Source organism: Ambystoma mexicanum, chromosome 3q (assembly GCF_040938575.1).
Source record: "Ambystoma mexicanum isolate Mex_15411 chromosome 3q, UKY_AmexF1_1, whole genome shotgun sequence".
Taxonomy (NCBI): domain Eukaryota; kingdom Metazoa; phylum Chordata; class Amphibia; order Caudata; family Ambystomatidae; genus Ambystoma; species Ambystoma mexicanum.
The window spans coordinates 718,826,946-718,844,975 of NC_090926.1; the positions used below are offsets into that span (position 1 = coordinate 718,826,946).

The following is an 18,030-nucleotide window of genomic DNA, read 5'->3' on the forward strand; positions in this document are numbered from 1 at the left end:
TGATGTTATTCCTTCTCTGGACTGCATCTGTGGCAAGCCAACGCGGCTAACCAGAAGCTGTGGCGGGTGCTCAGGGAATTGTTGCCTGACCTCCCTTCGGACAAGCAAGCGTCCTACAAGGCCAGTCTGGCAGATGCCTGGGGCATTGCACAGGACCGCATGGAGTCTTCGGTCTCCCACATCGACACAGCCAGCAGAAGGCTGTGCCTTGGTGTCGAGATAAGGACAGCGTGGATGCATGCAACTAAGTTTTCATTTGACATGAGGGAACGGATCCTGGATATGACCTTCGAGGGCATGGACCTTTGTCATTTGTCAACGGATGATGAGTTGACGAAGAAGAAAACCTCCACTCAAACCGCCAAGTCCTTGGTCATCCTGACAAAACCAGTCCCAGGGCATGACCGAGTTCAAGCCCCACGCTTTCTCCGGCTTCAAGTGGTTCCCGGGAACGCGGTACACAGAGGCCTGACAGGTTGCACACTGCCAACAGGAGGAAGCAGCAGAATATTTTTGCGCAGGTTTTTCCACTACCCCCTCCTCTGATGCCAAGAAGCAGTGACTTCAAGTTCGGGGAACAGAGCTTGCATGTGGGGGGGCGTTTGTCTCTGTTCCAAGACACATTGAAGGGTCTTTTCAGCAACCCGTGGATCCTATCTGTGGTCTCCAGAGGCTTCAGTCTTCCTCTACCATGCTCTCCACTTTGTCAGATTGGGTCCTGGCTCTTTTGCGAGAGGTCCGTTCGCTCTTGGAGATACAGGCGATAGAACTGGTTCCTCTTGTAGACAGGGGCTCCGGGTATTATTCCAGATTTTTGCAGTACCCAAGAACAACCAAGCTGGCCTGAGGGTGGTCCTGGACATGTCATTTCTAAATCTCTTTACTGCTGGAACGCTTCAAGATGCTTACTGCCGCACACGTTAGAGTCTGTGTGCAGGGGGGTGGATGTGTTCTCTCAACCTCAAGGATGCGTACCTGCATGTACCCATCTACCAACCGCATCAGAGGTTTCTGCGGTTCACGATTGTTTTACCACTTTCAGTACAAGGTGCTGCCCTTGGCCTGAGCTCGGCCCCATGTGTCTTCACAAAGTTGATGATTGCAGTAGTGCGCCTTCTCCGCTTGGAGGGCCATCATCTGTACCCTTAATTGGATGACTGGCTGGTGAGGGCGTGGTCATCCGAAGAGGTGTTGCACTCTTGCCTGAGATTGGTGGATATCCTTTATCAGCTGGGGTTCTCCCTCAACCAGAGGAAGTCAATGTCCCCATCTCAGGAACTTGTCTTCCTAGGGGTGCGTTGGACAACTACAGTTCGGTGGGTGTTCCCTACGCCCGAGAGGCTTCTGTCCCTCCAGAAAGGGGTGGGGCACTTAATAGCCAACTTGACCATCTCAGCATGGTGGTTACAGCACATTCTGGGTCTGATGGCCTTTTGCGTACTCTCTGTACAGCACGCTCTCCTCAAGATGAGGTGCCTCCAGCTCCACCTGGCAGCCAATTGGTATCAGGAGACGGGGTCTCAGTCGGACAGGATCCCAATACCATTGCACATACTGCCCAATCTTTGCTGGTGTCAGATGGAGGGCAATGTCTCAGTGAGAGACTCCTCCCTTTTGGGTTGGGGGGGCTACTATGGAGGGCTATGCGATTCCTGGAGTATGGTCCAGGACGGAAGCCTTCCTGCATATCAATCTGCTCGAGCTCGGGGCAGTGTGCCTGGCCCTCAAGGCATTTTTGCCCTTCATCAGATACAGGTCTGTTCTTGTCAGGACGGACAATTCTACTACGTCTTACCTGAACAAGCAGGGTGGCACCCATTCCCCCCCCCCCCCACGCCCCTCCGCATGGAGGCGGTTTCGATCTGGGAATGGCCCTGACGGAGGGGATTTGTATTTCAGCAGTCCACCTCCCGGGGGACAGCAATGCAGAAGCAGACCAGCTGAGCCGCTTGGGGTTCAAAACCTACGATTGGGAGTTGTGCACCTACACCTTGTTGCCACTGTTCCAGCGTTTGGGGTTAGCAGACCGGGATTTGTTCACATTCCCTCTAAATTGCATATTTCTTGTGCAGGATGGGGTTGGGGGGGTCTCTGGGAGATGCCTTCCAGACCTTTTGGCACGGCCGCAGGTGTTATGCCTTCCCCCCACCCCTCTGCTCCAACAGACCCTCTGCAAGTTCCATCTTTTGTGTGTTGCAGCCTCACCCTGATTGCCCCCCCACTGGCCTTAAAGACCCTGGTTTTCAGATCTGCTGCAGTTGGGCTCCCAAGGGCCCTTCCACCTTCCGATCTCCAGCAGGTGATTCCTGACACAGCAGGGCGGGGCGGTGGTGCGGCCGGACCCAGCCAAGCTGGTGCTTGCGGCCTGGTTCCTGACAAGTTGAGTCTGCAACATGCTTAGTTTTCTGATGACAACTGGAACATCATTCAGCAGGCCAAGAGGCCCTCGACTCGGTCCCAGTATAAGAGTAAATGGACTAGGCTCTGCCATTGGGCTCGTGACAAGGGTCTGCACCCAGTCACTTGTCTTCTGGAGGACGTATTGGCTTTTTCTGCACACCTGGCTCGTTCTGGAGTTCAGGTGAATATTTGCTGCTATTATTTGGTGGCCATTGGGGCTTATAAGAATTCCACTGAGCATGTGTTTTTTGCGGCCACCCCGGTGGTTAAAGCCCACCTTAACGGGTTGTCTAGGCTTTTTCCGCCCGTGCATAGGCCCCACCCGGTCTGGGATCTCAATGTGTTTCTGGCAGCTTTGCAGTGCAAGCCTTTTGAGGCCTCTGTGGACATCCGCTTGGTGACACAAAAGACTGTTTTGCTTGTGGCTCTCAACTCTACGCACAGGGCTAGTGAGCTGCAGAAGTTGTCCTTGTACGAGTCCTTCACCACGTTTCACAACTTCAAGGTCATCTTGTGCACTCACCCAAACTTCTTGTTTAAGGTGGTCTCTTCATTTCATCTGAATCGGGAGATCTGCCTGCTGTTGTTCTTCCTGAACTCGCAGTCGGAAACAGAGAGGGCCCTGCATTTGTTGGACCTCAAAAGGATCCTCAAGTTTAACTCTCTCAGACGAAATCCTTCAGGAAGTCTGAGGCATTGTTTGTGACTTTTGGGTGCTCCTCGCCCACCTCTCAATCTTCAATCGCCCATTGGATGGTCCAGGCCATTTTCCAGGCATACACGGCCATAGGCAGACCTGTTCCTGAAGGGATTCATACCCATGCGGTCAGAGCCAAGGCCATGGCTGTCACGTTTCAGAGACCTACTTCTTGGGATGTCCTCAGCCAGACGGCTACTCCGGCGACCTTAAATAAGCGCTACTCACGACACCAGCTCCAGGTGCATTGCAGAGTTTGGTCAGGTGGTTCTGAAAAACCTTTTTGCTTCGTCCTAGATATGAGGCAGGTTATCACAGCTCCACCCTATGTTCTTGTTCAGTGGAATCAGGATGGAAGAAGGGGGACTGGATGTTGGAGTAATTAAATGTACTCATGGTAGTGACTAGAGTACTCTTTGTCTATAGTCCCCTTTCCTCCATATCTTCCCCCCGCTAGTATGCCAATGGCTAATAGGTAATAAGCATAGCCAGGTATCGAAGTGTCCGATCTGTTCAAAAGGGAACTAAGGTGAGGTGCCGGAGGAGGAGGCCTCGGTGGGGCGTTCCCACGCCTGAGGCTGCACGCTATACTACACTTCAAGGGGATGCTCAATTTTATGCTGCCAAAAGTTCCAGTACCGCCCCTATGTTGGGGTGGGAGGGGGCACCCATAAGGATGGAGGAAAGGGGGCTATGGATTAGGAGTACTCTAGTCACTACGGTGAGTAACTCTAATAAATGGAAAAGGTTCTGCATGTGATAGACGCAGAATCACTTCAATCCTTCCGCACCGGCTCTTCCATATTTGGTACATCTGTCGTGTGTCCGAGTAAATTTAGTGGCTATATCACATGCTAGAACTCCAGGCTGCACTTCCCTTTTTTGGAAAGGAATTTTAAAGCATTTTTAGAGGGTCTCTTTCACTCTTGCCCACTGCTATGGGAAAATCCCTTCTTCCTAGGAACTCAATACTGTCTTGTTGAGGGTAATGGGTCAGCCTGTTGATCCCCTGAATAGCATGATAAATAAATATCTCTTGGAAAAGATACTTTATGAAGGCCATCACCTCTATAAGGTTTATACAAGAAATATTGGCATTTGTGGTTAACAAACCATAGTTCTCGTTTTCTAAAACAAAATGCTCTTGAGAAAAAGTTCTGTTTATCGAAGAGCTTTCGGCTGTCCACCTGAATGAACATTCCGATGAATCATCATCAGCTGACCGAATGCTTCACACTCTAGTTGTGAAGCTAGTCCTGAAATATTACATTTATTCTAACAAATACTTTTGGAGGTCTACACAACTATATGCTTTTGGGCCAGCACAACACAGTATAGCCATTTCCTTGCAAAGAATGGTGAAGTGGGTCACATCAACCATTGTCTTAGGACACGGGCAAACCAAACGCCCCTTGCGAGGGACTCTTTTCCTGCACATTGAACATGATCAATGTCTTCTATAATTGAAAGATGGAATTGACAACCAAAAGAATTTGCATCGAGGCTACACAGGCAGTACTGCAAACCCTCACCATGTGTGAATCAAGTATTTGGATATATAGTCCTGCTGGATCTTTTTAAAATAAAATTAGTTTCCGGGTTCTGCCTTAACTTCATTTTCTGCAAATATATATACAAATAGTGTTTTTCAATATAATCGCAGCATGTGGAACTATGGAGGTTGCAGTGCAGGAGAAGAAATAAAATACTGATCTGTAACTAACTCTCCACGACATTATTTTTCTCATAGATTCACCCTCTATTTAAGCTCAATGATAAACTTGGACATGTTGTGCTTCAATAGTTTTAAGATGGCCTCCATGGGCAGTGGTCATGGCTTGCTCACCACACTGTCTGTGTCAAATGGCTCAAAATGAGTGGGATAGGCTGGGTAATTTGTTTCTACTTTTTATTTTTAATTGTAAATTGATTAAAGAGGATTTCCAGCCTGGCAACAGCTAATATTCAGAACATGTGAGTCTGTAAAATGTCATCCCTGGAGAAGTAGTTACAGGTAAGTAGTGTTTTTTTGTGGGAGCTCCATTACAGTATTTCTCAGAATAATATGTACCACCCGTTATCCATCGTCTTTCTAACCCTGTGCCCTTTACTCAATACAGCGCGACCCAGCTGAAGAGGCCTTGAAGAGCAACAATATGAATTTGGATCAGGCCATGAGTAAGTATAGCACTAAACTATTGAGAAGGGGGCGCTGCTTATCTTGGGAGCGATCGTGAGTCCTCATTGTAATTCTTGCTAGAAAATGTTAACGCTGCAACAGGAATTGTATGCAATGCAGTAGATGGAGAACAGTTAGTGTGCAAAATTATTGCTGGGTGCTAAACACCATGTTACTCATACTAGTGGCCTAGGACCAACATATGTTGCATGAAATGTAATGGAAGTTTGAGTTCTTCTTTGAAATATTGTAATATATTTTACAATGTGCGGTAAAGAGATGGAATGTTCAAAGACCTGACAAGACGAGCCATACATCGCTTATTTTTTTCAGTCTTAATAATATTGGCACCGAATCCAAAATCCAAATTCTTAGTGGTATATCAGCAAGTAAGTCTTGCAGAATATTTCTGTATCAGTGGTATCAGTCCTATTGATAGCGGTGTACCTTCCTGTTTTATGGTTCCAAATAAAATAAATGGGTCCAATCAGGCACACATGTGTCTGCTACTTGTTGATGCCTGCGCTGCTGTTTCTATGTAATTAGACAAGAATCCTCAGAAACACAAGCTACATAGAAGAGCTCTGCTTCTCCAACATGGGGTCTGGCATGGATTCACATGCTCGTGAATATTCCCGGTCAGGGTGGGAATCCTCGGTAAAGAAAAAATCAGTTTAATTTCTGAACTTTCTTTCTCCTAACAACCAATCACTGAGCTCTGGGTCATACTGCCCCCATCCAATGACTGCCCTCTACCTAAGCCCCTCCTCTGTCAGCCATCTTCAGATTTTTACCGCACGTTCAAGTGTTGGGAGTCCTCGTGTTTAGCTCTCGAGCTTTTACTGCATTGTTTTGCTTTTTGAAAGATTTTACTCTATTTTTCGGTCAATCAAGCCTAGTGCTCCATCAATCAACTTTCTGAATAACTGGGACCCATTTTTTTGGATTCTTCAGTGCCCCGCAATGGGGGATTTCGTCGCGTTTCTTCGTGGAGGCTTCCCTAAGATTTTAAGGCCTGCGCCGCGTGAACCATGTAGGAGGAGAAGGATTCAACCCCGCCTTTCAAGCTTTGCTCCGACTGCAGCTTACGAAATGTCTTTTTCAGACGACCGACATTCCCAGTGCCTTTACTGCCTGTACCCGATGCACAAGGAGGAAGATAGTGCGTTTTGCCAGGAGATGCCCCCTCGCATGCTGAAGGATCGGCATAGGCGGCTGAAAGAGTGGCTACAGGCCAAGGCCCCTGCTCTGGGTGGGTCCCAGGAGCATGCCTCTCCCAGTTCCAAGAAAGCTGAGTGGGCTTCTAAGACTTTTTGAGGGCGCCCCTTCCGTCGGGTCCAACAGAAGGTTAAGCACTGCATGTCCACTGTTCCCGGGAGCGCCAGACCATCCGGGCAAACTTGAGAAGAAACCCAAGACCGACCTGCCAGAGAAGGCCAAGGGGGATCGGGGTGCTGACCCTCCCCCTAAGGGGAAGGCCAAGCAGGACAAGGTGTCCAGGGCGCACAAGGCCAAACAGGACAAGGGACCCGTCCTGACCGTGAAGGCCCAGGTACACCCGGCGAAAACTCAGCCTTCCATCGAGGGAGTAGTGGCGTCTCTCGCAAAGGTCGCTGAGGCGGTTCTGCAGGGTGCAACCCCGAAGGCGAGGGTATCCCTTCCACCCAGGAGGGATGCTCCGTTCCGGCTCATAGAGAAGACCCCAGAGAAGAAGATGCTGGTCATCTCCCCGAGACCGTCCCCTCTGGATGCGAAGAATGGGTGGGGGAAGGCACGGAGGTCCTTCAGGGCACGGATAGCTACTCTGAGGAGGAGCTCCTCTACCTTCAAACTATCCAGGAGGAGGAAAACATCAGGAACAGGCACTGCAACGACGGCGAGGATACTGTTGAGGAAGAGCAGCAAGGCGACAAAGGCCTGGGCGCCTTGCCAGCACCCCAGCTGCCTATTCCGCCTCCGCTACCACCTTTCCCTCAGCTGACACCTAGAGATCTCTCTGTGCACATTCCCTCTGCACTGCATACTCTGGTCTCTGAGATACAGACAAGGATGCCTATTGCGCCACCGACTGAGGAACCACCGGCCAAGAAGAGGAAGAGGCACCCTCCGCGCCACCCCTCGCCTCCCTCTCCCACCCCCCAATGGATGAGCCGGACCCCGACACGGATGACAATGGTGGGTTGGGGGACCTCCCATCACTTCCTCCCAGATCCTCCACGCCGGATGAGATCGGCTTGTTTCACTCAATGATCTCCAGAGCTTCGGAACTATTCCAACTCGCTCCAGAGGCGGAGGGCTTCTTGTACCAGCGCCGCAAGGCGAAGAAAAAGACCATCCTCTCGGTTCCACTCCTGGATGACTTTTGAGACAAAGGCTTGGCCCTCATGAAGAACCCTTCTACGGCCCTGTCGTAGAGGGATCGCCTTGAGAAGCAGTATAGGGTGCCAGACTCTGCGCCCAAGTGCTTGCGGGCCCAGCCGTCGCCAGACTCCGTGGTATCGGTAGCAGCCAAGAAGTCGTCAGGCGCGTCTTCTTCGGCAGCGTCCATCCCTCCGGACAGCAAAGGGAAGAAATTAGATGCCATGGGACGACGGGTTATTTACTTTGGGGCCACTACCCTCAAGGCTGCCAACGCCCTCGCCATCGTAGTGCGCTAAGACTAAGAGCTATGGTTCAAGATCGCTCCCATCCTGCACTTCCTCCCCGACGACAAGAGGTTGGAAGTATTGGAAATTCTGCAGGAAGGCGTCGGACCACACCATCACGGTAGCCACGGACATCGCCAACGCAGGGTTTCGCCAGATGGGCAACAGCGTTTGCCTTCGCTGTCGTGGCTGGCTCAAGGCCACCAATGTTCGTTAGGACGTTCAGGTGAGGGTTTTGGACATGCCCTTTGACGTAGACAACTTCTTAGGGAAGGCTGTAGATGAGTCTCTAGAGGCCATCAAGACAGACACTGAGACGGCACATGCTTTTGGGCACTCTTCAACAGTGACGGCCGTCCTTTCGGCCCTCGGGAGGCAACTCCCAAGTATCTTCCAAAGGTTTGGGCGGGGGCTCCTCTTCCTACCACCAGCCCTCTCGCTCCCCTACCCACAAAACCAACATGGGCCATCCCAAGGCTTTCGGAGGAGGACGTTGTCATCGCCAGGGACTCCAGGGCGGCCCTTCGACGTCCAAGCAGGATTGAACCAACCGTGCACCCTGGTGGGAGGTCAGCTGGCGAACTTTGTCAGCGTGGGGAAAGTCCATCTCCACCGACAGTTGGGTGCTGGACACTCTCGCCAACGGACACACCCTGGAATTTCAACGGATGTGTCCCCGAATACCATCAGTGGCCCGACAGGAAAACCACAACCCTCGGCTGCTGCTGGAGGTGCGGGCCATACTAAAGAAAGGTGCGATAGAGCTCGTCCCAAAGCGGCTCCGGAGTGTATTCCAGGTACTTTCTTGTGAAAAAGAAGACCGGGGGATGGAGGCCCATCCTCCACCTCAATCGACTAAACAAATACATCCCAAAAGTTCTGGATGGTCATGGTTTAGCACGTGCTCGGACAGCTCGAATAGGGAAACTTTCTGTCGTCACTGGACTTGGAAGATGCGCACTTCCCCATCCCAATTCACAAGGGACACAGCAAGTTTCTGCGCTTCGTCGTTCAGGGGAGGCAATACTAATTCAAGGCTCTTCTCTTTGGACTGAAGTCGGCATCAAGGGTTTTCACCAAGTGCCTGGCGCCGGTGGTGGCACATCTGCGACTACAAGGGATCCACGTCTACCCTTACTTGGACGACTGGCGAGGATCGTCCGCCTACTGACTGGTCTGGGGTTCTCATTGAACTATGCAGAGTCCTGCTTGACACCATCGCAAGGCGCGCTGTTTCTGGGATCCCGACTCAACACAGTGTCGTGCCTGGCGTCACTGTTGGAGAGGATAGCGGCCATCTTGGGATGGTGCAACGGCTGTTGGCATGGAAGATCGCACGGTGAGGACCATCAAGTCTCTGCTCGGCATGATGTCGTCCTGCATCTATCTCATCCGACTCAGCAGGTTACGGATGCGTCCTTTCGAAGAGTTCCTCGACGGTCGTTGGATACAAGTGTCGGGAAGCTTCCAGGACAAGATCACTCTCGACGAGGACTTCCGTCGAGAGATTAGGTGGTGGGGGATGCGCTCATCTGTCCGGAGGCGCGGATTTCCATATCCTACCACACCAGTACACAGTTGCAACGGTCTCCTCCATGGAAGGATGGGGAGGTCACACCGGGAGTCTTCACGCCAGAGGCCTGTGGGTGCCGGAATAGGAGAAGTTGCACATCAACGTGCTGGAGCGTCGGGCCGTGTTTTGGGCCCTCAGGTTCTTCCTTCCACCCCTCAAGGGCAAGGTGGTGCAGGTCTTCACGGACAATACCACCACGATGTTTACATCAGGAAGCAGGGGGACACCAGATCCCCAGCGCTCTCCAAAGAGACGCAGGACCTATGGCACTGCGCCGTCGCCCAGGAGATGCTCCTCATTTCTTTTCATCTGGCAGGAGTAAAGAACACTGTCGCTGTTTCTCTCAGCAGGGAACTACATTCTTGCCACGAGTGGGAGCTTCAGCAGGACCAAGTGGACAACCTGTTCCGCAGATGGGGCAATGCCCAATTTGATCTGTTTGCGACGAATACCAAGTGCTGGAGGTTCGCCAGCAGGTTTACACAGCTGGGGAGCATGGGGGACACATTCTCATTCCCCTGGGATGGCCTGTTTCTGTATGCATTCCCGCCGTTGCTTCTTCGACTCATAAACTCAGACAGTGCCGGTGCAGAATGATCCTCGTCGCGCCAACGTGGCAGAGGCATATCAGGTACCCAGACCTTCTCAGCAGGTCTGCGTTGCCACCAGTCAAGCTGCCAGTGGTCACGGATCTTCTCGCCAGGGAAGGAGGCGCCATTCTTCACCACGACCCATGGTCTCTGAACCTGAAGGCCTGTCTCCTGCAGCGTTCGAATTAGGTGGCTACGATCTCCCAGCAGACTGCAAGGAAGTTCTCGCCAAGGCTAGAGCATCGTCTACTTTGAAATGCTACGTACTTAAGTGGAAGAGATTTGCTGTTCAGTGTCGTTCCCAGAAGATCGACCCAGTGAGGATCAAGGTTCCTCAGGTACTTGCATTTTTTCTGTCGTTGGCCAAGTCGGGGCTGGCCCACGCTTCCATCAAGGTTCATCTGGCGGCTATCTCCGTCTACACCAGATCCCCAGGACGGCCATCCTTGTGGTTGCACCGCTTGGTCAAGGAATTTGTCAAGGGACTCTTCGGCTCGTTCACGCCGGTGAAGACTCCGTCCCCGGCGTGGGAGCTCAATGTGGTGCTTACTAGGCTCATGGGACCTCCGTTCAAGCCTATGCATTCTGCACCAATCAAGTTTTTGTCGTGGAAGACTGCTTTTCTTGTGGCCATCACCTCAGGACGACGAGTGGGAGAGATCAGGCCCTCTACTGTAAACCACCTTTCTTGACTTTCCACAAAACGAAGGTGGTGCTGCAGACGCACCCTTCCTTCATGCCCGAGGTGCTGTGGGCTGTCATCTCAACTAGCCCTTGGTGTTAACAGTGTTTTTTCTGACTCCTTTGTCGCCGGCTGAAAGGACTTTGCACTCGCTGGATGTGGCTAGAACGCTGAAGTTGTATGTGGCCTGCACAAAGAGTTTCTGGAAAATCTCTCAACTTTGTGAACTTTGGCTCTGTGAACCATGGGAAGGCTCTCTCCAAGGCTTCCATTTCCAGGTGGCTCCCCGGCTCTATCACCCACTGTCATCAGTTGGCAAAATGAGCATTGCCTGGCCGTCCGAGAGCCCATTCCACCGGCGTTCCTGTCTGGGGTGCCCCTGCTGGACGTCTGCAGGACTGCTACGTGGAGGTCGACGCACACCTTCACAAAATTCTACTGCATCGACTGGGATTCCAGGGAGGAGTCCACAGTCGGCTAAGCAGTGCTGCGCAACCTGTTCGCTTGAAGGTGAGCCTGGTGAGTAGGTAAGGGATGCTTATGTTGAGTCTTGCCACCTCCCGTGGTTGTGCATGTGTGTACTGCTATGTATTCTTTATTCATTAGCATGTGAATCCATGCCAGACCCCATGCTGGAGAAGGAACAAGTTACTTACCTGTAACTGTTGTTCTCCAGCATGGGTCTGGCATGGACTCGCATGCAAACCCTCCCTCCTACCCCTCTGCGGCTCTTCGCTCGGTCCTACTGCCACTTTATGTGCTACCAAATCTGAAGATGGCTGCCAGAGGAGGGGCTTAGGTTGAGGGCAGTCATTGGCTGGGGGCAGTATGACCCAGACCTCGGTGATTGGTTGTTAGGAGAAAGACAGTTCAGAAATGAAACTGAAACTGAGTTTTTTTTCTTTACTGAGGATTCCCAGCCTGACGGGGAATATTCATGAGCATGTGAATCCATGCCAGACCCATGCTGGAGAACAGTTACAGGTAAGTAACTTGTTCCTACTGTTATCCAGGCTGAAGGGAGCCTGTATGATAACAAAACACCTTTTCATTTATTTTGATTACTAGTGTTGTATTGTATTGTATTTTATTTATATAGTGCGCCGAGCCCTGAGGCAACTGGGCACATTTCTTAGGTACAGACAAAGATATGCATAAATACAGTTACAGGCATGGGGCACCAACATTACATGCATGAGAGATGAACGGAAGGCACATTACATATCATAAAAGAATTTACATAGGAATTTACATAGATGGCTTAGAACACGGGCGTCTGTGCAAAGATTACATGATCAGCGACGAGAGTGTATAGCGCAAGTTTAGCTGTTGTGGCTTAGTTTTACTAGTGTAAGGGGTCAGTAGTAAGACTCTGACACAGTGGCACCTTAATTTTTGGTTATAAACTTTTATTGTCAAAATAAGAGGGGTTGGGGAAATCCTAACTATCCGTAACTCTGAGGGGTTTCCCTACCTCAACAAAAGTAAGGAACGTTTGTGTTGGGATGTTAAAGGAAGAGTCTTCATTCATGTGTCCAAAACATTAAATGGCACCTTACATTCTAAAATAAATACAAGGTGAAAATGGGTATTTCTTTGACCTATAAATGTACAGCTTGTTCCTAAAGTTCCAAACATACATGTCTAAGGCACAGAAAAGTGAAAAGGAATTGCTGTTCCACCAGCAAACGAGGCTTCTCCCATCCCTTATGTTTCTCCTGGTTTCCTTCAATCAGGGTGGTACTTCTGATGCAGCCAGTAATGTTCCATTGTTTTCCAAGGAGATGACTCTCCTTGAATATTCCTTCTTATCCAAGTTATTTCACAGTTCTAACGAGGGGTTGGGGGGTGAAGGGGGTTCAGTTCCACCCTTGAACCCCTTTAATCTTCACTAAATCGAAATTATTCACGGTTCTTTGAACTGTTCCTCTCTCAAGGCATATGGCTTCCCCCCTGTGTTACTGTTCCTAAACTTTAGCTTTCTTCACTTATCTTTCTACCCCTGATTTACTTTCCTAACAAGGTTCTACTGTTTCATTTCTTCTCTTGAGACTTTGGTTCCATAAAGAGATGAGGCTCTTCCCTTTCTGCTTAGTTCTTTTGGTTTTATCTCTGGAATTCTTTAAAGGGGTGTGTACTCATGGGTCCTCTGATCCAACCATACAAAACGTATTAAAAAAAGAGCACTCACCGGGCAAGAAGCAATGCTGCTTATTACTGCTGGGCGAACACAAATCAGACAGAACAGTGAACTGCAACTGACTGATGAGTCAACATCTGGGCATACAGCAAAGATTAGTTTTAAACTACAAATGCAATAGTCCAGGAATTAGAAACAGTTGTAGCTCAAACTCTTCTTATTTTTCAGTGGTTCCCAGGAAATTAATTGGCTAGACTAAGTCATATCCTTAGTGCTAAGTGTATGTTAGTAGAGCGTGTTGGAGCTAAGAGATCAACAGTATCCCAACTCATTGCCTCCCCATGTGGCGCAACATTGATTCTCTCCCCTCACAGGAACAGTTTACAATTAGTAAAATAACATTTGTGTTGACCACTGGAACTTTATTATATTGCCATTGGTCAGCACCATAGCGTAAAGAACAAGACACCCTGCTTCGGGTGGGAAGGAAGACATTCACATGGTACCTGCTGGATATTTGGCCTTCGCAAACCTTGTAGTGGATACTCTGAAGGCTGGCCACCTCCCAGGGACATAGACACATACTGTTTGATTGGACCTTCCAGGAACGCCAATCCGTTCAGCTTTCCATTACCATAACCACCTGCCGATAGGCACTCGTGGCCATGTGAATGGTTGCTGGCTTGGGTCCACTTCCTCTCTACTCCAGAGTGCCTGCAGAATTGGCTTGCTGCCCTGTTATTACCATCCCCAGTGATTTATTGGCTGCTTTGGTGTGCCCGTGACATGCAGCGTATGCTCAGTATCCCTCCTCCCTGATCTGTGGTGCTGATCATGTCTTCAGAGCAAAATTCCCGGGCAAGGCCCAACCTGGGGGCATCCCTGCTAAATGTATTTGGGATTTTTTCCATATTTTGTTCGGACATACAAAGGTTCCCATGGCCGATGGTGCACCCCTATCCCTGTGGGGCCTTTTTTCATGATGTGACTGCAGTTTGTTTGTGTACCTGTGTCCACCCCGCCCCCCTTGTTTACTCTCGTAGGTGGTATGTGCGCCCCCCCCCCCGTCTGGTGCTGAATTAGCACCTTTAATACAGGAGCATGAATAGACTCTTCTCTACTACACGCTTTCACATACAGGGGTTTTAACACCTGAGCTTGCGCAATCCTTCTTACTTTCCCTTATATACTTTCCTACCAAGGTATTGTTCCTTGTTCCTGAAAAAAGGGGGATGAAGCTTCCATTTTTACCCTTCCTCCTTGTTAACCCTGGTTTAATCGCTTGCAAGGGTGGCCTCTCTTTCTTGCTTGCTTGGGTGTGAGTCCCAGACTCACTGGGTGCCTCGTTCACTAACCTGCCAGGGCTTCGCCGCTCTTTGCTTCCCTTTCCCTTTCTCTTTTATCCAGCTTACAACAGTGATCCAGTATCTGGTATGCACCCCTTTCTCACTTCCATTGCCTTTTATCTAGGCTTTTGCCTTTAACACTGTTCGTACTTGCAATGATTTCACTGTCTTCGATCAGATTCTTTCTCTCGACAATGTTCGTGTCCGTATTACCAGGACATTACAAGCAGCAGACAGGGTGGTAAGTTCCCATTCCATGGAGTGCCAAAGTCCCAAAATTAAATGTATTTTATTTGCCTAAACATTCCCAGTTAACTATGAAAACTTTTATACTCCCTGGAAAAATACCTTTTAATCCCAGCTTTCAAAAGTATAGAGTAAAATACTCAGAAGCTAACCTGGAGCTCTTACTGTGGCTGGGGCACTTTCAATTATGTCATCCCTGGAAACGGGACAGGACCCAGGCATACTGTGCAGCAGTGTACATTAATAATACATGTGCTGGCTCTATGAGCAGGTACTCCCCTACACAGGACTGCCATTCTGCATGCACATTTCCAAAACCACCAGTCATGTTCTTGGTAACGGACAGACCAAGAGCATAATTCAGTACCTACACATCTCGGCACATTTTGTTCTCTTGGTGACTTCCCTCGTGCCAAAGACCTGTGCAGCTAGGGTTTTGTAAACTGGTGTTTAAATGCTCGATTTCATGCATAGAGGCTTTTCCGAATGCGAGGTTGTTGTGGATTAACAGTTTGAAATAAACGGCAGTCCGGCCTTGTGAAGAAACTAAAACGATAAAGTAGGTTCACATTTTGGAAAACTCTAAATAACAAAAGTGCATACAGGGCTCTTATCTTAAATGTGTAACCTGATCTCCAAATCGCGAGTCTAAAACCAGTCATAGGTGACATAGCACCTCTGCATGCCCCTTGGCTCTCAAATTGCAGCCACAGGAAATGGAGTCCAGCATGCTTCTTGGTTCTCAAAACATAGAGCGTCCTGCTCGCTACTTGTTGTTCAAACACGAGGTAGTGCTTGGCTGATTTATTTATTTTTACTTTCAGTTTCAGAGAGATAGCTGCCCACTCTATGGGTAATCTATTGAGGATGTAGTTCCTTGCTCACTTCTTTGTCCTTCAGTCTCTGGGATATATAGAAGCTTTCATTTTGCTGTGGTAGGGATACAGTGATTGGGGCACTCTATCTTTTATACAGTGAGATGGCAATCTATGGGGGTTATGGCGCCCCTTCACTGCATAAGGGTGTGAAGTAGTTTCAGAAGATCTGGCGCCAAGGTGTCCTTCAGACAGGTAACACCATTCAGGAACGCTGCTGGTAACCTGATCCTCAAAGGTAGGCTTCCTGCCACTGTACCTACACTCCTGTATTTTCCCTCTGTCGCAGGTGGCGGCTCTCGGTCTGACTAGGTCTCACTCAGCCTTATTATAGAGCTTTGGCTTCCTTTCTTTGCCGCTCTGAAATTGGTCACAATCCTTTCCCATTTGTTTCAGCATTCGCCCCTGTTTGTTGGTGCATTTCAGACTTTTCAGACTTTCTGCCTTCTCTTTGGCAGACCCAAAGCCTTTAAATACCTGGTCTACGATTTTGGGACAATGAGCAAGTCCTCCTTCTTTGTTCTGGCTCCACAGCAGGCACGTGCAATCAACTGCTTCCCTGGAATTTCAGGATTGCTTTCTATCCCTCAAACTACTTTGAGTACTGGTGCACTGAAACATGGATCCCTCTGGCAGAGGGATCGCATTTCCAGTAACAGCCATAGTTCCTCAGCACTGCTTACCTCGAGCTGCAAGTAAGAACCTGCAAGGGGCCATTCGGACATATACCTCTGTGGTATGCATGTTTCTTTTGCCTTTTTCTCCCCTTTTGTGTTTTTGGTTTTGGGCACCAGTTGCACTCAATGCTTTCTGCTGGCATATGGGCCCCTGCAGCACATGTGCATTCTCTTGGTTTGCAATGAATGTGTCTTTCTCAGGGTGGCAAGCAAGATCCTGTGGTACATGAAACAGGGTATGAGACATTGAGTGCCATGGTTACTCTTTGCTTATTGTGATTGGCTGTATGTGAGGGTCCCTTCTGGCATATGGTACTTTCCAGCACATATATCGTGCCTGATTATACATATGGCATATTTTCCATGAAGCATGGGATTTCCTGCTGGTATATGTGACCCTACAACCTTGTATAGCTATTAGAGATTCATTACTGCAGTGACTTTGAATTGGTGCTTTTGGGACTAGTTCCCTTCTTTACCACTGGTTGCCCAAGGTTCCAACTAATGGACCGTTCTGGGGAACTGGTATTTTTCAGGGTGTAAATACATTTATTTAATTGTGTACTGGGAATTATTAGAAGTATTTCATTTTAAAAAGATTGGTATTTTTTGTTGTAGTACACTTTTGCATTAAGCATAAATGAAATGTTTTATTATCATGTAGGCCCCATTCCGCTCCGATAACACAGTAGCAGAGCTCCTCTATGTAGCTTGTGTTCTCCAGCATGGGGTCTGGCATGGATTCACATGCTCATGAATATTCCCCGTCGTCAGGCTGGGAATCCTCAGTAACAGAAACAGTTTCACTTTAAAACTATTTATCCTCCAAACCAATTACTGTCCCTTGGGTCATACTGCCCCCATCCAATGACAGTTCTCTCCCTAAGCCCTGCCTCTGGGAGCCATCTTCAGATTTGTACAGCACGCTTCAGTGTTGGGAGTCCTCAAGTTGCCCTCCAAGCTATTTAGTAGTCTTTTCCCATGTTTTTTACAGAGTTCAATTTTTGTTCTATCGCAGCCTGTGTGCTCCTATGTTCATTGGCTGGACAGGGCGGGATCTGTTGTCGGTGAAGTTGCGCGCCCCTCAAGGGCATTTGTTTGTCAAAGTTTCTTGAAGGCCGTCTTAGGCCTACTTCACGCCCTCTGACCATGATGGAGGAGAGCAAGGAGGGAATGACACTTTTCAGGCCCAGCACCGAATGCGGGCTAAGGAATGTCTTCACGGAGGACAAGCATCAGAAGTGTCTGTACTGCCTGCACCCGGACCCCAATGAGAATGGGTGCGAGATATGACTGGGCTTCTCGAAGAAAGACAGGTATAGCATGCTGTCCAGGTGCACGGTCCTCAGGAGGGAAAAGTGTGGGGGGGGTGGCGAGGAGGCCCCAAAGCAGCCCTCCAAGGTTTACATTCAGCCATTCAGCCAATGGACATCTCATCCACGGACAACGACCACCAATCGTCCGTCTATGAGGAGGACGGCGGCGCAGGGCCTGGCATTCCATCATTCTCTCCACAGCCGAGGGACATATCCATGGACATCCTGTCAATTCTCTGCACCCTAGTGACGGAGCTCCAGCAAAGGTTGCCTCCAGCTCTGGCACCTTTTGTAGTCTCCTCCTCCACGTTGGGACCAGGCACCACCAGCGGACTTGAAAAATACACACACGGATACTGGTATGGAGACAGCCACGGAAACAGACGAAGATGAGGACTGTGTCCCGGGAGGCGGGGAATCACTTCACCTGGAGGCCCCTCATGGAGACTCTCCACCAGACGAGGTGGGGATCATTCCACTCGATCTCCAGGGCCTCTGCGTTGTTCCAGCTGGTTCTCGAGGAAACCAAGAAGGAGGGCTTCCTATATCAGCGACAGGAGTCCAAGAGGAAGACAGTCATGTTGGTACCCTTTTTGGAGGACACTTGGAGTCCTAGCCCTCATGAAAAACCCATGCTTGGCTCCTTGGAGAAGAAATACAGGGT

The 18,030-nt window shown here is 49.5% G+C and overlaps 1 protein-coding gene across 11 annotated transcripts in view; it reads left to right on the forward strand.

Moving 5' to 3' along the window:
• TNRC6C (trinucleotide repeat containing adaptor 6C) overlaps positions 1 to 18,030 on the forward strand; it is a 1,467,646-nt gene that overhangs the window by 639,223 nt on the left and 810,393 nt on the right. For all 11 annotated transcript variants that reach the window (XM_069654647.1, XM_069654638.1, XM_069654641.1 and 8 more), the window contains one exon: positions 5,218 to 5,275. In XM_069654647.1, coding sequence (XP_069510748.1) covers positions 5,218 to 5,275 — 58 coding nt within the window. The remainder of the gene's footprint in view (positions 1 to 5,217; positions 5,276 to 18,030) is intronic.